Source organism: Carlito syrichta, unplaced genomic scaffold (genome assembly GCF_000164805.1).
Source record: "Carlito syrichta isolate Samal-C Ts95f unplaced genomic scaffold, Tarsius_syrichta-2.0.1 Scaffold315198, whole genome shotgun sequence".
Taxonomy (NCBI): domain Eukaryota; kingdom Metazoa; phylum Chordata; class Mammalia; order Primates; family Tarsiidae; genus Carlito; species Carlito syrichta.
In genome coordinates, this window is record NW_007259294.1 from 320,062 (window position 1) to 343,386 (window position 23,325).

The following is a 23,325-nucleotide window of genomic DNA, read 5'->3' on the forward strand; positions in this document are numbered from 1 at the left end:
AATTAATTGGTGAGCAAACATTATCAGAAAACACGTACAAACACGTACATCAGTAATATCATCAATCAAGGTCCATACAGTGTAATTATTGCTCAATAAGAATAGAAACCACTCTTAGAAATCATACCTTATCTTTCCAAACCACACCAAGCAAAAACAATAATCAAAAATGACTCTACTCTGTGATCATTTCTGACCCCTTGATGATAGCAGAAATCACTGCCTCCTAGCAGATTATAAGGCGCGTGGAGGTCTCTGAGGTGGTCACGGTGATAGCTCTGAGGCTGTCAGCCCCTATCAATCACCTTCTATTATAAATGAAGGTTTTCCAATCTAGTGCTTTTCTCAAAGGCTTCATTTTGCCTGGATTAAGCTGAAGCATCAACATTTGAACTTACTGCTGCTATTCCTGCTTTCCAAACAAATGCTATTAGCAGAAAAACAGGCTTTTCCACAGTAGAAACTCCAAATCAAAATAGACAACAGTGATGCGGTCACATATAAAAGACATTCTGACCACAAGCACTTCACACGTGTATTATATAAACTTCATGAGCAACCACAGGGCACAGGATGGAGTGAGTATTTAAGGGTGCCAAGAGAAAGGAAGGTCTGTGAGTTGCACATTTTAGCTCCTGAAATGAATATCGAGCAATTCCAATACATTCATAAAGTATCACAATATTCGCTTAGATTGGAGAAGCAAGCCTCCTAAAAGTTTTTGCACTACATAGCTTCACTACTTAGGATCTATTATCTCCATGATGGAGAAGTCATTTTTCTAAAATATGACAGATATGTTTGGGGAGAGGAGCAGTTTTAAATTAATTGAAGAAGGCAAGAGCAACTTAAGAAAAAGGACCTATCTTATTTATTTTTGTAATATTGATAGCTAGGTAAATGTTTGCTGCATTCATATCCTAAAACTCTGTGGGAAGCCAGCCTTGGTGGTGCATACCTGTAGTCCCAGCTACTCAGGAGGCTGAGAGAGAAAGGTCACTTGAGCCCAGAAATTTGAGGCTGCAGTGAGCCCAGATCTTGCCACTGCACTCCAGCCTGGATGACAAAGTGACAGACTCTGACTCTCTCACTCAATATTGCTCAATAAACATGTGTGAGCTAAGTTTATAGAAATATGATCAAAGTTATAATACTATACATTTTTGTGTACCAATAAATAGATTTCATTATTATTTTCAATGGCTACATACATGTGACAAAGAAACAGAAACACAGTGGGGAGAACGGAAAGTAATGAAGAGGGAAGGGAGAGAGCTCAGAGCTGGAACAAAGGGCCTAGGGGCTGCCCAGAAAGATGTGAAAGAGAGATTCCAAAGTAATACATTGCGACATGCTTTATTTGGCCCACATGGTAGTTTTTAAAATGTGAATTTATTGTCAACACTAAAATATTGGAAGACTTCACTTAAAGATCCAGATTTCAGGCTTCTCTTAAAAAAATAAACAGATGATCTGGCAATTCTCAGCTTGCATTCCCACTCAGTAAAAATCTGCTGCTCATGCTCTGGTTTGCCACTGGAGATAACCACAGTTGCCTACTTCATTCATGAAGGCTTCCTGCCTGGTCCCTGAAGGCATCTGAAGGGATGAAGGAAGTTTGGGGCCTGAAAAAATAGGAAGTATGGAAGAGGATGCTTATTTTGGGATAAAGACAAGTCCACAGAGAACATGGGCAAGGGGAAAGGAGTTTGTAGGCAGTTGAGAGAAACTAACTGGCAACTGATGAAGACACAGACCTTGGGATTCAGGTGAATCTGAGATGCAGAAGTGTTAGATGCCCATGAAGCCATCCAAAGAAGTGGATGAAGTGGCTTGAAGACAAAGTGTCAAGAAAAAAAGAGGAGAGGACCAAGTCTTAAGTATTGTCCTCAACAGAGAGGAGAAGAAGAAGAAGGGAAAAAAAAGGCAGTAGAAAACTAAATTTGAACCCTAGGTTTCCCATGATCTGGTCCCAGCCTGACCATGTAGCTTTGTTTCCCATAACTCTCAGGCAAGAACCCTTGGTTCCAGTCAGTCAGGACTATTTCTTGTTTGAGAAACCTGGTGTTATCAGTGCCTTCTTCAAATCTGTATTTCCCACTGCCTGAAATGCTAATTTCTCCTACCTGCCTGTGTTATATTTCTATTCACCTTTTTTTTTTTTTTTTTGAGTCAGAGTCTCACTCTGTCACCTAGGCTGGAGTGCAGTGGCATGCTCATGGCTACCCCAGCATCTACATGCTCAGCTCAGGTAACCCTTCCATCTCATCCTTCCACGTAGCTGGAACTACAGGCATGTACTACCACGCCTGGCTAATTTTTTTTGTATATTGTAGAGATGAGGTCTCACCCAAGTTGACCAAGCTGGTCTTGAACCCCTGGGCTCAGGCAATCCTCTCACCTTGGCCTCCCAAAATGCTGGGATTATAGGCTTGAGCCACCGCACCTGGCCTCTATTCACCTTTCTAAAATGAGCTCAAGAGTTACCCCATAGAGGCTGCTCCCAGTGCTCTGTGCACCTCTAGTGAAGCCTTTATCACATCACCCCAAGTTTGCTGTCTTCCATTAGATAGAGCCCTCTATCTAATGGAAGTCAGGGACCAGAGTTTCTTTGACTTTTTTTCCTCAGTTCCTGGCATATAGTGGCATACAGTAAATGAAAATGAAACAAAGGAAGGGAAGGAGTAAGCAACTAGAGTGGTAGGATAAAACTTGGGGTAATGCTGGGTCATAAATAAAGAAAGAATGATCACAAATGCCAGAAGCTATTCAAGAATGAGGGTTTCACTCAAAAGCAGGCCCTGAACATTTATCATAATATTATAAGAAAAGGATTGGCATAGCGGGATGCTGCTGAGGTGGGGGTGGGGTGGGGGACATAACATCAGTAAGGATACCTGATCTCAAACCAGGCAAAGTGGGGACCAAAGGGAGGCCCAAACTTTACCTGTATGATGCCCACTTGTATACCTAATCCTGAATTGTACCCCACATCTTTAAAATAAAATATATGTATATTTTTTAAAAAAGAATGAGGGCTGACAAGAGGCACTGGATTTTAGCAAGAAACATGTAAGAATAAATACACTATTTTTTTTGAGTTGGAGTCTTTCTGTGTTGCCCAGACTGGAGTGCACTGACCTGCTGGGCTTCCACAATCCTTCTGCCTCAGCCTTCCAAGTAGCTGGAACTACAGGTGCATGCTACTACCTCGCTTGGATGATTTTTGATTGATTGTAGAGATGACGTCTCGCCAAGTTGCCCGGGCTGGTCTCAAATTAGCGGACTCAGGCAATCCATTTGCCTCAGCCACCCAAAGTGCTGGGATTACAGGTTGAGTCACTGAGGCTGGCCACACAATTTAAAAAAAATTGGAGTTTTTTGGGTCTCCCCTGTATATGCCCTGCTTATTTTGGCTCGGTTTTTCACTCCTGTGTTGCCTCCTAGTCTCACTCTTCCAAGCCCTAGGCTGACTTAGCTTTATCTGCACTACTACCGCAGTCATGAGTGACTCACACCATGTGGTTCTCTAAGCCCTATCTACCTTTAAGCTCCAGTTCCTAGTCCAGTGCCTGGTACACAGAATGATGCCCAGCAACCGTGTTGGTATGGAAGAAGAGAATGAATAAATGGGAACACATGAGGACAAGATGACTTTGAAGGTAGACACAAATTGGTGGAGAACAGGGCATCTGAATTTTCCCATCAATACTGAATTAAGAATGGTAGAGGGGGTACAGAGACAAACACACATGTGTGTAAAAAAGAGAGGAATGAGGAATGTAACTAGTTTACCTTAATGGATGATAATAAAGGAAAGGAGAAAAAGTAAAAGAGCAATAGCCAAGAAGAAATATTCTTGATAAATAATTAGGTAAATTAAAAAACCTGTAATAGTTATTTCCTTGATCCAGATTAATTGCTTATGCTTGTGGTAGGGTTTAACAAGTAATTCTCTGAGAGACAAAAGTAGCTCCAAGGCCTATTAAATAAACTAGACAACTTAGAACTCAGTTTCTTACCTATGTTTTTTTCTTTCTTTCTAAGTTGGAGTCTCACTCTGTCGCCCAGGCTGGAGTGCAGTGGTACACCCATGGCCACTCCAGCGTCTACCTACTAGGCTCAGGAGATCCTTCCGCCTCAACCTTCCAAGCAGCCAGAACTACAGGCGTGCGCCACTACGTCTGGCTAATTTTTGATTTCTTGCAAAGATGAGGTCCCGCCAAGTTGCCTGGGCTGGTCTTGAACCCGCAGGCTCAGGCAATCCACTCACCTCAGTCTCCCAAAGTGCTGGGATTACAGGCTGAACCACTGTGCCCGGCTGATTACGTATGTTTTATAAAGCTTTAGAAAGCTAACATTTAAAAAAAGCACATCTAAAGTTGTGATATTATAACACTTTCAGAAAAACTTTCAAACCGTGTTTTTTCTCTGCTCTCATAACAACACAACAATCAACACAGAAGCTTTCTGTGACCCCCAAAGTATGTGGGGATCCACCAGCAAGCAAGCAAGTTCAGGAGACACAACTGGGTATCTTCCAATTCAGTTCCAACATCATCTACACAGAGATGCATCAGATTCCACAGGGTGAAGGTGAAAACTCAGTCCCCAAGACTGCAACCCCTTCAGACACCAGTTGCAAGACTGGGCCTCTGGAACTTCTGACCTACTGGCTCCAAGTCGGGGTTCCCACGACCCCTGCTTTGGGTTCAATTAATTTGCTGGCGCAACTCACAGAACTCAGGGAAACACGTTTACTATAAAGGATATTACAGAGGATACAGATGAAGAAATGCTAGGGTGAGGAATGAGAGGAGGGTGCAAGGAATTTCCATGTCCTCCCCGATCCCACCAACCTCTACAAACCTACATGTTTTCAGCTACTGAGAGGCTCTCCAGCCCGTGGAAGTTTCATTATGTAAGCATGATTAACTAAACTATTGCCATTGGTGAGCAACTTGACCTTCAGCCCCACTCTCCTACCCAGAGGTTGGGGGATGGGGCTGAAAGTCCCAAGCTGGGGACGATTCAAGTATATTTTAGTTTCTAAGGTCTACCTTGGAGAGAAAAAAGAGCAGGTAAAAAGAGGGCAGAAGGTTAGAGAGAAATTGTGTTTTCTGTCTTGGATTTGGCCATAAATTCTCCGACCTACCTTATCTGATTGTATGTCACAAGAACCTCATTTTATAAGGTGTTCTTCTCTACACCCAGCAGGAAGGAATGCTGCACAGAGAGGCCAAGAAGATTTGGAACAGACAGTTCTTGCTGGACTTCCCCTTTCAGCCTGCTGGTACTAGATCATACCATTCTTGTCCAATCACATTTCTACATGGTTGTTCATGCTTCAATCATGCCTACACAATGAGATATCCATAAAAAGGCCCAAGGGGACAAGGTATGGAGAGTTTCTGGAGAGCTAAACATTGGAGTCTCCTGGAGGGTAGTGCCAGGAAAGGGCAAAGAAGTTCTGCACCCCTTCTCCCATACCTCACCCTGTGCATCTCTTCTTCTGTATCCTTCGTAATATCCTTTATAATAAACTGGTAAACTTAAATAAGTGTTTCCCTGAGTTCTATGATCTACTCTAGAACTTGAGCCATAGAATCGCTTATAGCTAGTTGGTCAGAAAAAGCACAGGTAAAACCACCTGAGGCTTGTGATTGGCCCTGAAAGTGGGGGGCAGTCTTGTGGGACTGAGTCTTCACCCTGTGGGATCTGATGTTATCTCCAATTAGACAGTGTCAGATTGGAAGTGGAGGATGCCCAGCTGATGTCTGCTGCAGAACTGATTGCTTGCTTGTTGGTTGGGAGAAGCCCCAACACATTAGGTCACAGAAGTCTTCTGTACTGACTGTTGTTGATTGAGAGAACAGGAAAAACACAGTTTATGTTTTTTCCACTGAAAGAGCTATACAAAGGTAAGGCAACATCATCACTATCAGCATATGTATTAGAGGTGGCATCTTCTAATTTCATGATTGATAATGGACTTCAGAATTTAAAATTCTAAATTTCAGGGTTTTAAAAAATTAACTCCATTTCTAACCAAATGAGGATGCTAACTTCATAGCTCCAAAATATTGCTACATAATTTATTCAAGTCATCACTAATTTCCTTAAAGGCCCTTCTATGCTAGCTTTGAACAGAAGTTAAGAGCCTCTGAGTCTTATCTATCAAGGAGGCTCTCGGCAATAAAGCTAAACTCACACTTTAAAATCGCTGGCGTTTACAGAGGACTCACTAGTAGCAGTCATTGCATCACCTAACTGTTCTCACTTAGTCTACAGAACAACCACGTGTACTAGTAATTGCTGTCCTCATTTTATAGCAAAGGAAAATGTTAGAGAGGACAAGCAGCTCTCTAAGTGGCAGAGCCCAAATTGTGCCCCAGGTCTGTCTACTGCCACACCACACCCTGGCTGCTCTTAGCCACTGTCCTGCCCCACTTCCCTAAGATGATGACATTCTGATGAACTGAAGGCAAATCCAATGGTCCTGGTTTGAGTCAGTGTTAATGCAACTTCAGTTGGGCTGATTTCTAACCACATCACTGAAACAGTGCTAAAATCACAAAAAAAGTGCTTAGACAACATTACATAATAGTCAATATGCTGAGAGGCAAGACTGTCCCTCACTCGAGTCATTCAGAATTCTTAGTCTGATCTTTCACAATTGGCGCCCTCCATCAGACTCAGACAAGGCTCTATTCTGAATTCTAATGAGGACCAGGCACACTGAATATTTAAACTGCAATTACAAAGATCCTACTTTTATGTAAATGTCCTTAATACAAGTAACAGATCGGAAAATACATAGAGGTACCAGTGGGAAATATCAGTCTAATTTGTGTTTAGCAGCTAGAAAAAAAAACAACAATATTGTTTTCTACTTGATGCTAGCATTGGAATGGGGCTGGAGGAAGAAAAGGGAGGAAAAACCACACAAAGATCTCAGTAAAAAATTTTAAAGCCGGGGCTTCTGAGTGAAAGAGGTTCACAAAGAGGTGCTTGAATCCCTTGTTAAGAACTGAACAAACAAATTCATCATCAGGCCATTCTCCTGTGTGGCCCCTTTGCAGTTCGGTCTGTATTTATAACTAGAAATTCTCTCACTGCTCAAGCATCTATGACTGATATATCAGACCATCAAGGATGATACGCAGAGGGTAGCGAAACAAAAGCCATTTCATGGTTCACAACTTATTTTTGCACTGCTTTGTGTAAAATGATGATGTGCCGGCTGCCATCCACACCTCACTCAAGCCCTCTTAGTTAAACTGTAATAGAGCGCCATGTGAACAGTAATCGAGTTATGCTTGAATGAGTGGCTTAATCCCCCCCACATAGTTAAAATACACCTTGCTTGCAGTTTCATTATGTGTGTGTGTCCACATATAAAATGATCAATCAGACCTTGCATTTGAGAAGAGCAAGTGATTAACTCTTTGCTATGTCCTGAGGCTCTTGGGCCAACCCTTTCCCTAGCAAATGCCTTTCTTATTAAGATTGCAATTTAATTTCTATGGTATCCTCTTCAAATTGTTAACATTCATGGAAAGAGAACATAGTTTATTTTTTTCTGATCTGTTCTGTGGTTGATTCTCTGTTTTGCTGTACCACATATGTCCATTGAGTTTTAAGTTCCAGTTATTTGTTATTTCTAGAAGTTTTATTTGGTCCTTTTCAAATTTTCTATGTTGCTGATTTTAGTTTCCTATTTTCCCAAGATGATTTTAAGTCTGTCATTTATTTCTTTAAATTTACAAAGTATAACTGATATAATCCATTTCTGATCATTCTAATACTCCAAGTCAGTTCAGATTGATTTCTACAGTCTATTGTTGGTCCTTGCTCATGTTGTGCTATTTCCAAGTGTGCTAGGTTATCTTTTTGACTATATGCTGATCATTATCCTTAGAAATTTACTTTTAGTTGATCCCTAGAGACCTATAATAAGTATGCTTTCCTTCAAAGAGGCATTTCTTTTTCTTTTTTTTTTTTTTGCCAGACACCTGGAGCTATAATAGGTGAGTCTGCCTCAAACCAAATTCAATGTATGTTGTCTCCTGGCCCATCCTTGAGTATATATGGCCAAGGTGCAAATTCACGAGGGCCTTTCTGTGACCATAGCATGCCAGGAACCGTTTTTTGTTTTTTTGTTTTTTATTTCCTTCTCCTATTCTGCTCAGTGCCAAGGCAACCTTCTCTACATTCCCAAGTTTAGTTCTGATTCACTTTTACTCTAAGGGTATACCTCCTTTGGGAACCTAGTCTAATGTGGGAAGGGTCTCGTGTTATACTTTCTATTTGGGGTGGGTCCAGGGACTTAATTTCTATCCTACTTACCTGCCCTTCTCAGGCTACAGAAGTCTCTAGTTTTATCAGATTAAAAAAGAATTTTTTTTAAACAACAACAACAACAAAAAAAAGAAAATGGAAAGAACCCAAGAGTTTAGAGGCTGGATGTAAAACAGAAAGTCAGGCTATTCTGGCAGTTCCTAAAAAATTTAAACATTGAATTCCCATTTTATCCAGCAATCCCATTTCTTGGTATATACACAGAAAAAGTAGGACTTGAATGGCATTTGTACAGAATTATTGTTTATGGCAGCATTATTCACAATAGTCAAAAAGTGAAAACAGCAGGTGTCCACTGACAGATAAATGGATAAACAAAATGTGGTATACATTGGAATATTATGCAGCCTTAAAAAGGAATGGCCGGGCTCGGTGGCTCAGCCTGTAATCCCGTGCTTTGGGAGGCCGAGGTGAGTGGATTGCCTGAGTCCGCGGGTTTGAGATCCACCTGGGCAACTTGGTGAGACCTCATCTCTCCAATAAATCAAAAAATTAGTCGGGCGTGGTAGCACGCACCTGTAGTTCCAGCTACTTGGAAGGCTGAGGTGGAAGGATCGCCGGAGTCCAGCAGGTCGAGGGTGCGGTGGCCGGGAGCGGCCACTGCACTCCAGTCTGGGCGACAGAGTGAGACTCCAACTCAAAAAAAAGGAATGAAATGCTGATACATGCTATAGCATGAATAAGCCTTGAAGACATTACACTAAGTAAAATAAGCCAGATACAAAAGGATGAATGTTGCATGATCCTACTTAATGGAGGTACCTAGAAGAGTCACATTCATAGAGACACAAAGTCAAAAAGCAGATACTAGGGGCTGGGGGAGGGAGGGATGTTGAGTTACTGTTTAGGATAGCTTTCAGTTTAATGTTTAAAAAGTTTTAGAGATAGACAGTGGTGATGTTTGCACAATAATGAAAATGTATTTAATGCCCCTGAGCTACACATTAAAAAAATAGTTAAAATGGTAAGTAGTATGTGTACCTATTTTACCACAATTTAAAAAAAAAATTAAAGAACAGGTCAGGCTAATTTTGTCAATTGCTAGACCTCCTCAGTAAATTCTACAACATGTCTTTTGTTCACCGATCAGTTAAAGACCTAGAAGGAAACTGCTAGCAAGTCTGACCTGGGTTACATGGTGAGACCTCTTCTCTACAATAAATCAAAAACTTAGCCAGGCGTGGTAATGCGCACCTATAGTTCCAGCTACTTGGAAGGCTGAGGCAGAAGGATCACCTGAGCCCAGAAGGTCGATGCTGGGGTAGCCATGAGCGTGTCACTGCACTCCAGCCTGGGTAGTAGGAGTGAGACGCCAACTCAAAAAAAAAAGCAAACCAATTTTCTTTAAAGGTATCAGGCACTAGAAATGTTCAAGTATAGTTATTTGGCTACTGATACAATATAGATGGAAAAAACAATATGTTAGAAAAAAATCAAAAGAAAAAGAGAAACAATTCTCTCTAAAGTATATTCATTAAAAGAATGAGTCTTTTTTTCCCCCAGTATCTATTTAACATTGTTGTATTGCTGTTCTTCTCCCTTCTGAATCATTGCACATAATTCTGTTGCAGATAATATATATAATTAAATATTAGTGGAGCAGAGATATATTTATAGTTAACTTATTTTAAAGTCCAGATACAAGTTTTTAAACCATACATTTTAGTAATTCTGGGGGGAAGGGTCTCTAATTTCTTTTATTGTCAAAGAAATAAATAAATAAACATCTTAGAGTCCAGCTCAGAAGACATTATGAATATTTCTGGGTAAAAATACTAAGCCTTGGTAATAGCATACAATAAAAAATTGGCAGCAGTACAAAAAACATTCTGCTTCATTATGACTTAATGAGTGATGTGTACTGAGGGCTACCATTTTGCAAATACAAAAACATATCAACATGTCTATGAATATGTTCATCCCAAATTACTAGCAACATGATTACTTAGAATAACAACAACAACAAAAAACTCTTCCTACTTTAAACATATGACAACAATAGCTAGTATGAGTACTTGCCCACTGCATACAATGTACCAAACACTTCTCTATATAAACTCATTTATTTCTCATAACAATCTTCTGAGGTATATACTACTACTATCCCCATTTCAAAGATAGGAAAACTAAGGCCAGGGGGAATTGCAGCTTTCTAGAGGTCAAACAGTTAGTAAGCGATGAAGCTTGGGTGTGAGTCCAGGGTCCAGAGCCCCTGTCGTAACCACTATGCCCTGGCACCTCTCACATGAAAATATGGAAAGCTGGGGAAGATGGCCAGCACAGGAAACTTTGCCTATTCTATACAACTGGATCACAACCAGGTTATCTACTTTTCTACTGCAAGGAAACTAAGGCTCAGGTAATAAGAGACAGAGGTGGAAGTGAATTCCTCTCTCTCATCTTCAGGATCTAGCACAGAAAACAGTCCCTGTGGACAAAAGTTATGTGAGAGGACTGATAAAGCAAAACCAAGGAGAAGAAGCACAGAGTGGGCTGGCAACTAATGGGTAGGCACTGCTGAGGCTGGCAAGGACAGGGTGTGAGTGACAGAGAGTCAAAGGTAGCCCCTGCAGGCTTTCACTTCCTGAGCTTCCTGAGTTTGTATCGGCCTGATCCTCTTGTTCTAGATTTCTCTTTTAATCAGCAAACACAGGCAAGGAAGGTGATGCCTCTCAAGCTGCATATCTCAGGGGGACCTTGCACAGAGGTTCTAAGACTGGATAGATTGGGGGATCCATTACATCATTCTTATTTAAAAGACTAAAAAGTTAGACAAAACATGTGCTTGGATCACTTATTTTTTATTGCTATTATAGTTTCATTTTCTTTTCTTTTTTTTGAGTTGGAGTCTCACTCTGTCACCCAGGCTGGAGTGCAGTGGCATGCTCATGGCCACCCCAGTGTTGACCCACTGGGCTTCAATGATCCTTCCACCTCAGCCTTCCAAGTAGATAGAACAACAGGCGTGTGCTACCATGCCCGGCTAATTGTTTGATTTATTGTAGAGATGAGGTCTCGCCAAGTTGCCCAGGCTGTTCTTGAACTCGTGGGTTCAGGCAATCCCCTCATCTCAGCCTCCCAAAGAGCTGGGATTACAGGCCTAAGTCACGATGCCTGGCCATAGTTCTATTTTCAATAAGATATTGGCTTTATAAACTGTGCACATTTGTGAGATGAAGCCCCAAATAATAATCACTGTGACTACTACTGCTGTCACCACCATTTATCATCATTTACCTTTGGGCAAGGAACAGTATACAGGCAATATACAATTTAAACCTTACAAAAATCTATACCAGAATTTCTGCAGAATAACAAGTACCTGCATCAGAACTGCTTGGGTTATTTGTTAAATAAGGAGCATTCTTGAACTCAACCCTATACCTATTCAATCAGAATCTCCAGAGGAAGGCCTGGGAATCAGTATTTTAAGCAAACACTCCAAGTAATTGTTTTCTTGGCATGAATCCTCATTTTACATATAAAGTATTGAGAGGTAAAGTGATTTGACAAAGATTACATCACCAAATATAGGATTAGAACTCAGTCAGATTTCACAACTGAGCTCTTAACTGCTCTGCAGCTCAGGGGTCAACAATAAGCTTGTGGTTACAAAAAAAGGCACAAAAGCAAACAAGATTTCCTTTAAAACCCACCAACCTGCATAATGTTATATAATTTCCCAAACCATTAATCTCTGTAAACATACAGAAAAGTTTACTTAAAATAAAATAAAATAAATTAACAAAGATTGATATACCCTCTGAAGTCCACACATTCATTTTAACAAGATTTAAGCATCTTTTAGCAATTTCAATGCTTCATCAAATGGCACTGCCTGTTATTAGAACAACTAAATCCCCATAGTAATTGGACAAACACAGCAAACTCAAAGCAGAATAAATCTGCAAGCTATGAAAGAAGCAAGGCCTTAATGACAGCTGCCTCTTACCACAAGAAGTTGACTTTCTGTCCACCATGTTCACACGCCTGGTTTCAGTGCGAAGTTTTTCATCTGTGTTCTCCACTAGGTTGGCTAGGTCGTCAATTATCTCTAGAAAGGGAAGCAAAGATGCATAATTAATAATCCTAAAACACCCTGGGTCACATCACAGTGTCATAGCTGTGATAGTTCTTTCTAGTAATAATCTCTTGAGTGTAGGGAGTGAAAAAGTACAGAACTCATGGTTATTCTTTTAAAACAGCCACTGTGATTTGAAAAGGAGGAAAACAGTAGTACCAAAGGAAAAAAAAAATTACTGGTTTAACACAATTCCAGGAGACAGAAGAAAAATGCCAACAAGTGCAGGGGAAAGAAAGCATGACCCATGAAATTTTTGCCCAACCAAGTTGTCATTAAAGTATAAAAGTGAGAAAGAAGAATGAAGTACAGGAGTCTTCAGGGCCTGTCTGCGCCCTTCTGAGAAAACTACTTGAACATGAAATCTAGCCAACCAAAGATGAATTAAAAATAGCTCTAATGGAGAAGCCAGAGACCATCACACAGAAGAGATGTCGATGAGAACATTAAAGTACCGAATTGAGAATAAACAAATACGTAGATTAGATAACAGAAAGGTATCTAACCAATACAAACAGTAACAATGTAATTCCAACTGAAAAATTAAGAAGCAGTCGCAAGAGGGAAGGAAAGGTGAAAAGAAGTTGAAAGCACCACTGCTGAAAAGTTAAAAATATAGAAAAGCATGGTCTTTTAAAATCCACCAAAACTTCAATGTTTTAAGTAATCATTTTGTTAACTTGAGTGGATCTTTTGGTAATTACTATCTCTCATAAAGAATCCTTTAGGTGAACTGAAGTACATCGTTTTTTAGACTAATCTCTGAAAAGTGAAATTAAGTACTTTACAGCATTTAAAATAATACATATAGTATAATCTTGATTACATAAAATTATTTCTGTGCATCTATTTATAAACCGATAGGGATATATGTGGATGATGTTAACTTAATATTAACAATAGCGATTTTTTGTAGTTGGTGGGATCCTGTATTACTGTCTTCTTCCTTGTATTTTTCTATATTATTTGAATTTATATTATTGTTTGAATTATAATGAGCATGCACAGTCATGCTCCACATAACATTTCAGTCAACAAGAGACTGCATAAACAATGGTGGTCCCATAAGGTTAAAATACTGCATTTTTACTGTACCTTTTATATGTTTAAATGTGTTTAGATACATAAAAACTTACCATGGTATGACAAATGTCTCCAGTGTTCAGTACAGAAACATGCTGCACAGGTTTGCAGCTTAAGGGCAATAGGCTAGATCATATGGCCTAGGTGTGTAGTAGGCTCTACCATCCAGGTTCGTGCAAGTACCCTCTATGATGTCCGCATGACCAAATCACCTAATGATATTTCTCAGAACACATTCCTGTTGTTAAGTGACATATATCGGTATTGGGTTTTGCTGTTGTTGATGTTGTTTGTTTGTTTGTTTGTTTTGAGTTGGAGTCTCACTCCATCGCCCAGGCTGGAGTGCACTGGCAGACTCATGGCCACCCCAGTGAAGACCTTCTGGGCTCTGGCAATCCGGAGATCCTTCCACCTCAACCTTCCAAGTAGCCGGAACTACAGGCGTGCACTACCATGCTCAGCTAATTTTTGATTTATTGTAGAGACAAGGTCTCGCCAATTTGCCCAGGCTGTCTCGAACCCACAGGCTCAGTCAGGCCACTCTCCTCAGCCTCCCAAAGTGCTGGGATTACAGGGTGAGCCACGGAGCATGGCTTTGTTTTTTCAATTTTGGTTCTCTTTCCTCTCTCCTTCCCTTTCCTTACTCCCTTTTTTTTTAAGTGACTGCTTTGGAGATGAGTTGTCTGAGTCACCATTTTTCTTAAAGCATTAAGTAAAGCAAACAAGGAGGTCAAATTTAGTTTCCATAATGATATTTGAGCTGAGTTTCAAAGGCCATGTGGTTGAAAAAGTGGGAAAAGGACAACCCATGCAAAAAGAATAGTATTTAAAATGCACAGAAGAGTTGTGTGTTTCTGCTTTGAGCCTCTGCAAGTACTTCCTATAAATCTCTTTTTATAGACCCTTGAAGTTGTATTCTAATTATTTGTTTACACATCTTTCTTTTACAGAAAGAATAGGGCATAACTTTTATTTATCCTTAGGTCTCCTACCACTAGGAAAGACCTAGTGAGCAGAATAAAATAAATATGAAAAGATAAAAGCAGCTGGGCACAGTGGCCCAGAACTGGGATTAGTTTATCTCTAAAACTAATCCCAGTTCTTCGGGAGGCCAAGGTGAGAGAACTGCCTGAACCCAGGGGTTCGAGACCAGCCATGGCAACTTGGTGAGCCCTCATCTCTATAATAAAAAAAAAAATTAGCTGGGTGTGGTAGCGCAAGCCTATAGTTCTGGCTACTTGGAAGGCTGAGGCGGAAGGATTGCTGTAGCCCAGCAGGCTGATGCTGGGGAGGCCGTGAGCATGCCATTGCACTCCAACCTGGGCAGCAGAGTGAAACTTTGACTCAAAAAAAAAAAGAAAAAAGAAAAGAAAAGATAAAAGCAACAGATGAATCTATGTTTCAAAACATAAAAGTAATGACTAATTTTCAAAACACTTTGCTGTGCCTTAGAAAAGTGGATATAAGTCAAATTTGTCAAATATTATCCATATAACAACTGCCTAGAAAATTTCTAGTTGCTACTTAGCAATTCATTCATAACGCTCTATTCCCTTGTATTCAATGACATCCTCTCTCCTAGTTTTCCTTCCATCTATCCAGATCTCTCTGGAGTCTTCACTTCTCTTACATGTGTGATGCTCAGAATTTCGTGTCCTTACTTTATAATACTACCATGGTGATTTTATTACCTTTTACGTCATCAATACTTAAATTAAAAATCTGAAAATTTTCTGTTCCAGATAGCTCTCCAAATTTGGACCACGTAATCATCTGCCTGCTACTGATCTCTACCTTGAAATACCTACAAACATCTGACTCTCAAGATCTCTAAAACTAAACTCTTCATCTTCCCCCAAATTTGCCTCCCCTTCCTGTCTCAATAATAGTATCATTCATTTATTTGCCCACACCAGAAATCATAAGAGTCACTTGGCCTTCGCCCTCTCCCTTCTCTGTCTGATATTACATTTATTAGCCACTCTTGTTGATTCTACCTCCCTAGTATCTCTCAATTCTATCATTTCTCTTAAACTCTGTTACTAATATCTCACAAAACCTGCCAGTGTTTCTAAAACAATGCCCTAACTTATCTTTCTGCTCCTAGTCTTGAATTATTTCAATCCATTTTCAAACAACAGTCAGGAAAATATTTTTATTTTCTCATATTTCAATTAATTAAAGTTTAAATAGCCACATGTATTCAACAGCACAGTTCTACAGCAATAACTTAAAATAAAAACTAAAACATACACTCATTCTCCCTACCAAGAGGTATAGCTAAAAAATAAAAATAAATAGAGGCAGTAAAATTAAATATCAAAATTACATAATTCACCTAAAAGGGCAGAAAACAGCCAGGCATGGTGGCTCATACTTGTAACCCCAGAAACTTTGGGAGGGTGAGGAGTACTGTTTGAGGCCAGGAGTTCAAGACCAGCCAAGACAACACAGAGAGACCCTATTCCTACAAACAAACAAAACATTATCTAGGTGTGGTGGATAACATCTGTAGTACTAGCTACTTCGGAGACTGAGGCAGGAGGATCGCTTAAGCCCAGGAGTTCGAGGCTACAGTGAGCTATGATAGTGCCACTGCACTCCAGCCTGGGCAATAGAGTAAGATTTTTCTCAAGAAAAAAAAAAAGGCCAGGTGCTCACATTTATAATTCCAATACTTTGGGAGGCAGAGGCAGAAAGATTATCTGAGGAGTTAGAGGCCAACCTAGGCAACACAGCAAGACTGTCTTTACAAAAATAAAACAAAATAAAAAACAAACCAAAAAAAATGGCAGGAAAAGAGGTAAAGAGGAACAAAGGACAGATGAAATTAAAAGGGCATAAATACCCACATGACATACTTAAACTATACTCTATCAATAATCACATTAAATGTAAATGGACTAAACTTTTCAATTAAAAGACAAAAGATGACAAAATCCAGCATCCATTCTTGATTAAAAAAAAAACAAAACAACACTCTGAACACCTAGATATAGAGAGAACATACCTCAAAATAGTAAGAGCCATCTACAATAAGCCCACAGTCAAAATATTACTAAATGGAAAGAAATTGGAAGCATTTCCCCTAAAAACTGAAACAAGACAAAGCTGCTCACTCTCACTCCTCCTGTTCAACATAGTGTTGGAAGTCCTAGCTAGAGCAATCAGACAAGAGAAGGAAATCAGGAGTATCCAAATAGGAAAAGAGGAAGTTAAGCTATCCCTCTTTGCAGACGATATGATCCTATACCTGGAAAACCCAAGAGAATTTGTCAAAAAGCTCCTTACATTGAGATAAAGGATTTGGCAAAAATCTCAGGGTACAGAATTTGCAGGCAAAAGACAGTCTCATTTTTATACACCAACAACAAACAGGCAGAGAACCAAATAAAAAGTACACCCTATTCACAATAGCTACAAAAGGAAATACCTTGCATCTTGCTAACCAGAGAAGGGAAAGACCTTTACAATGAGAACTACAAAACAGTGCTCAAAGAAATCAAAGATGGCACAAACAAATGGAAAAATATTCCAAGCTCATAGAGTGGAATAATAAACATTGTTAAAATGGCCATCCTACCCAAGACAATCTACAGATTCAGTGGAATACCCATTAAATTACCATCATCACTCTTCTTAGACCTGGAAACAACAATACATAAATTCATATGGAAACAAAAATGACCACGAATAGCCAAAAGAAACAAAGTGGGAGGTATCACACTCCTAGACTTTAACTTTATTATAAGGATACAATAATCAAAACTGCCTAGTATTGGTGTAAGAACAGGCATATAGAGCAATGGACTAGGATAGACACTCCAAAAGCAAAACCTCAATTTTTCATCCAATTCATCTTCAACAAAGCCTCCACCAACAACCACTGAGGAGAGGAGAACTATTCAGTAAATGGTGCTGGGAAAACTGGTTGAACATGTGCAGAAGAATAAAACAGGACCCTTATCTATCACCATACACAAAAACCAATTCTAAGTGGATCAAAGACCTATAAGTAAAACCTCAAACTATAAAAATCTTAGAAAACACAGGAGACACCCTTACAGAAATTGAAACAGGCAACCAATTCCTTATCAAAACCTCTAAAGTTTATGCCATAAGAGATAAGATTGACAAGTAGGATGTCATGAAAAGGAAAAGCTTCTGCAAAGCAAAAGAAATCATCAAGAGAGTGGAGAGACAGCCCATAGAATGGGAAAACATATTTGCCAACTGCATATCTGACAAAGGCTTAACATCCAGGATCTACAAGGAACTCAAAGTGCCAAAAAGAAAAAAACAAACGCACTATTAAAAAGTGGGCTATGAGGGAAACCCCTTCGGGTCCCCTCTCACTGTGGGAGCTTTTCTGTCCTCTTAATAAATCCTGCATTAAAAAAAGGGGGGGGGCTACATAGGTTCGAGAACAGCCCAGGCAACTTGGTGAGACCTTGTCTCTACAATAAATAAAAAATTAGCCGGGCATGGTAGCGCATGCCCATAGTTCCGGCTACTTGGAAGGTTGAGGCGGAAGGATCACCAGAGCCCAAGCAGGTCGATGCTGGGGTGGCCGTGAGCGTGCCACTGCACTCCAGCCTGGGTGACAGGGTGAGTCTCCAACTCAAAAAAAAAAAAAGTGGGGGTGGGGGAGAAACCACAAGGTGATTGTGTGACTTCTTGCACATCTGAAATTTTGTTATTCTGGGACATTTGTTTTGTCCTGCCTGCCTACCTTCCTCCCTGCCTGCCTTCTTTTCCCTTCCTCCATTCCTTTCTTCCTTTATTCTTATTTACTGTAAAATCTTAGGAGCATCATAATGTACACTTTTACATTGTTTTTTTTTTTTTTTTTTTTGAGTCAGAATCTCACTCCGTTGCCCAGGCTAGAGGGCAGTGGCACTCTCACAGGTACCCCAGCATCTACCTGCTGGGCTCAGGTGATCCTTCCGCCTAAGCCTTCCAAGTAGCCAGAACTACAGGCATGCAGTGCCACGCCTGGCTAATTTTCTGATTTATTGTAGAGATGAGGTCTGCCAAGTTGTCCAGGGTGTTCTTGAACATGTGGGCTCAGGTAATCCCCTCACCTCAGCCCTCTAAAGTGCTGGGATTACTGGCTTGAGCCACCGCGCCCGGCTTTAAATTGTTTTTAACTTATATTTTCACTTGGGGGTATACTTTATATACAACAACAAAATGCGTAAGCTGGGTGCAGTGGCTACATTGGTGGCTGAGACTGGAAGATCACTGGAGCCCAGGAGTTCAAGATCACCCTGAGCAATATAACAAGACCCTGTCTCTACAAAAATTTTAAAAATTAGCCTAGTATGGGATGGCAGAATCTGTTGTCCCAGCTACTTTGGAGGCTGAGGTGATAGGATTGCTTGAGGCCAGCTGTTTGAGGTTACAGTGAGGTATGATCACATCACTGCACCGTAGCCTGGGGGATAGAGCAAGACATCATCTCTTAAAAAAAAAAGAGCACAGTTCTTTAGTGTTCAGTCCTATGTGTTTTGAAAACTGCATGCAACTGTGTGGCCATTTAGAATATTTCCATGATTATCCTAGAAACTGTTGGGGTCTGGTGAGGGCCTACTTCTTGGTTCATAAGCAGATGTCTTTTTACTGTAATATCACATGGTTGAAAGAATAAGGGGGATTTGTAGGGCCTCTTTTATAAGGGTACAAATCTCATTCATGAGGGCTTCATCTTTATGACCTAATCACCTCTCAAAGGCCTCACTTCCAATTACTGTCACATTGGAAATTAGGTTTCTACCTAATGAATTTTGAGGACACACAAACATTCAGTCTACAGTAATTATCATTGTCGTCCATATTACCATAGTTCCTGCTTTCTTTTGTGATTTCATCTTTGTCCTATGGGTAATTTAGAGATGTGTTCCTTAAGTTTCAAATATTAAGGAATTTTTCATTTTTGTCACATGTACTTTCATCATGATGAAAAGTTCCTTTTAAAAATTTTTATCTTATTTTTATTTTATATTGAGTCAGGGTCTCACTTTGCCATCCATTCACTCTGGAGTACAGTGCACAGCTCACCACCGCCATGACCTTCTGGTTCAGGTGATTCTTCCACCACAGCCTCTCTAGTAGCTGGGACTACAGATGAGTGCCACCATACTCGGCTACATTTTTTGACTTTTTTTTTTTAAAGAGATGAGGTCTCACTATGTTTCCTAGGCTGAAGTTCCTTTTTATCTTTGATAACACTCCTTGTCTGGAAGTCTGCCTGGTCTGATACTAATATAGCCATGCCAGCTTTCTCGTGCAAGCATTATCTATGCTTTATAATTAAAGTGAGTTTCTTATAAAAGCATGTAGTTGTGTCATCTTTTAAAAAAAATCTTGCCTAGCATTTTTTGCCTTTTTTTAAGTTTATGTATATATACTTTTTATCCAAAAATAGGTTTTTGGTTTTTATTTTTTAAAGATGTGGGGTACAAGTCAGTATTTGGTACGTAAGTGGCTTATGTACAGATGAAGTTTGGGCTTTCCATGGGACCTCACTTCACCTGGATTAGGATCAGGCATCCGTATTGATCATCTCCCCCGCCGGTTCCCCACCCCCCACCCCTCGGCAGTGTCCCAATACTGCCTATTCCATTCTTGTAGTCCTATGCTAGATGTTCAGGGTCCACTTATGAGTGAGAACATGTGGTACTCAGTTCTTTGCTTCTGTGGATAGATCACTGAGTATTATAGACTCTAAATCCATTCGAGTTGCTGCAAAGTCCATAATTTTGTTCTTGGCTGTGTAATATTTCATTATGTACATGTACCACTTTTTTTTTTATCCAGTTCACTTTTGATGGACAGCACAATTGATTCCATGTTTTTGCTATTGTGTGTAGTGCTGCAAAAAACATGTGTGCGCAGGTATCTTTTTTGTAGAGTGATTTGAGTTCCTTCAGGTATATTCCCAAAAGGGGGATTACTGGGTCATACAGAAGGCCAATTTCTAGTTCTTTTAGAAATCACCACACTGTTTTCCATATAGGTTAAACTAGTTTGCACTTCCAGCAACAGTATAGAAGCATTCATTCTCTCCACATCCTCACTAACATCTGTTGTTTTTTGTTTTATTAGTGATGGCCATTCTTACTGTAGTTAGGTAGTATCTCAATGTGGTTTTGATTTGCATTTCTATGATGATTAGTGAGGCTGAGCATTTTTTCATGTGTCTGTTGACTGCTTGTATGACTTCTTTTGAGACATGTCTATATCTTTTGCTCACTTTTTATTTATTTATTTATTTAGAGTTGGAGTCTTATTTATTTATTTAGAGTTAGAGTCTTATTCCATCGCCCAGGCAGGAGTGCAGTGGCACACTCACAGCCACCCCAGCATCGACCTGCTTGGGCCTTGGCAATCCTTCTGCCTCAGCCTTTCAAGTAGCTGGAACTATGGGTGTGCGCTATGATGCCCCGTTAGTTTTTTATTTATTATAGAGACAACTTCTCACCAAGTTGCCCGGACTGGTCTTGAACCTGTGTAGTGCACTTTTTTTTGAAAGCAGGATTTATTAAGAGGACAGAAAAGCTCCCACAGTGGGAGGGGACCCAAAGGGGTTGCTTGCATAGCCCACTTTTTTAATAGGGCAGTTTGTTTTTTACCTTTTGGCCACTTTGAGTTCCTTGTAGATCCTAGATGCTAAGCCTTTGTCAGACATGCAGTTGGCAACTATGTTCTCCCATTCTGTGGGCTGTCTCCCCATTCTCTTGTTGGTTTCTTTTGTTTTGCAAAAGTTTTTCAGTTTCATGACATCCCACTTGTCAATCTTCTCTCTTATGGCATGGGCTTTTGAGGTTTTGATAAGGACTTGGTTGCCTATTTCTATTTCTGTAAGGGTGTCTCCTGCATTTTCTAAGATTCTTATAGTTTGAGGGCTCCGGGGATCCTTCTAACTCAACCTTCCAAGTAGCCATACTACAGGCGCATGCTACCATGCCAAAATAGTTTTTTTTATTTATTACTGTAGAGGTGAGGTTGCACCAAGTTGCCCAGGCTGTTCTTGAACCCATGGGCTCAGGCAATCCTCTCACTTCCCAAAGTGCTGCGTTGTGGGATGGCTAATTTTTCGCTGAACATCCCCAAAAACTGGTAACATGGAAGCTCATAGGAAAGTCAGTTCCATGGCAGAGTTGGAGAATGACTTTATTATTACAAAGTTCTTTATGTTGAGCTGAAAATCTGCCTGCTTTCAACCTCTACCTTAGTTATTTCTAGACCAATGTGATACCACTGTTCTTACTTTCATAATTCTCCTCATATGTCTCTGTAGTCTGCTCTTTTAGGCTACAGACACTTAGCTCCAAACTTTAGCAAGTCCTCAAGTGATTTCCAGATCTTGTGACAACCTGTTGTTCTGGGCACAGTATTTTTCTTAAACTGTGACAGGAGGACTTAGATATGTAATTTGTTTTGTCTTGTCAGCAAAGAACATGGTTGAGTTTATCTATAGTAGCATATATGAAAGACATTTTTCATGATCCATGCCTTATTCTCTATCAAGACAGTTCCACAGTAATAGTCATGCTTTGTACAGTTGCAACTGAGTTTTTTTTTTTCTTTGTTTTTTGAGTTGGAGTCTCACTCTGTCGCCCAGACTGGAGTGCAGTGACATGCTCCCGGCCATCGCAGCATCAACCTGCTGAGCTTTGCCGATCCTTCCACCTCAGCCTTCCAAGTAGCCAGAAGTACAGGTACACACTACCACGCCCCACTAATTTTGGATTTATTGTAGAGACGAGATCTTGCCAAGTTGCCCGGGCAGGTCTTGAAACCGCAGGCTCAGGCAATCCACTCACCTTGGCCTCCCAAAGTGCTGGGATTACAGGCTGAGCCATGCAACTGATTATAGTCAGGATTGCATGAGATGTCTTAATACCACAATACATAGTACAAAATTCAGGCCGAATCCTCTGTTACTATAAGAAAGCCAAGGGCAAAATATGCCTTGTCTGACAATAAATACAATATGGCAGCTGTTTTATATATATATATATATATATATTTTTTTTTTTTTTTTTTTTTTTTTTTGAGTTGGAGTCTCACTCTGTCGCCAAGGCTGGAGTGCAGTGGCCGCTCCCGGCCACTGCAGCCTCGACCTGCTGGGCTCCGGCGATCCTTCTACCTCAGCCTTCCTAGTAGCCAGAACTACAGGCGCGTGCTACCACGCCCAGCTGATTTTTGATTTATTGTAGAGATGAGGTCTTGCCAAGTTGCCCAGGCGGGTCTCGAACCCACGGGCTCAGGCAATCCACTCACTTCGGCCTCCCAAAGTGCTGGGATTACAGGCTGAGCCACCGAGCCCGGCCTCAGCTGTTATATATTAAATGGGTTTCTAGGTAGATGTTTTTTCAGTTTATAAAATTCATAAGTATTACTGAGAGGCAGATTGACAAATTTATAGCACATTAGCTCAGCAAAAATCAGTACTCAATACTGAAGGGTTAGTGTTTTAACCAAGCACAAAAGTTTTCCATTTTGGTTGGTAAACTTCTTTCAATATCTGGTTGTTGTTTTTAAACAACTCTTTTTTAAGTTATAAAAATTATTTAACAGCAGTTTGCAAATGAGAGGGAAAAAAGTAAACATTATCAAAACACCCCAGAATGAAAACTGCTGTAATCATTTCTATGTGTTCCCGTCTAAGATTTGACATAAACATATATATTTTCGTATAATTGCAATAGATGAGCCTCCCCCCCAAAATGGTATCATTTGTACTCTTTCATGTAGCTACAGTCTTCAGTTATAATTTCTAGTGATTACAAAAT

The 23,325-nt window shown here is 40.2% G+C and overlaps 1 protein-coding gene across 1 annotated transcript in view; it reads right to left on the minus strand.

The window, feature by feature from the left end:
- STX8 (syntaxin 8) overlaps window positions 1-23,325 on the minus strand; it is a 285,159-nt gene that overhangs the window by 93,032 nt on the left and 168,802 nt on the right. Inside the window, exon 7 of the mRNA XM_008072461.1 lies at window positions 12,314-12,415. Coding sequence (XP_008070652.1) covers window positions 12,314-12,415 — 102 coding nt within the window. The remainder of the gene's footprint in view (window positions 1-12,313; window positions 12,416-23,325) is intronic.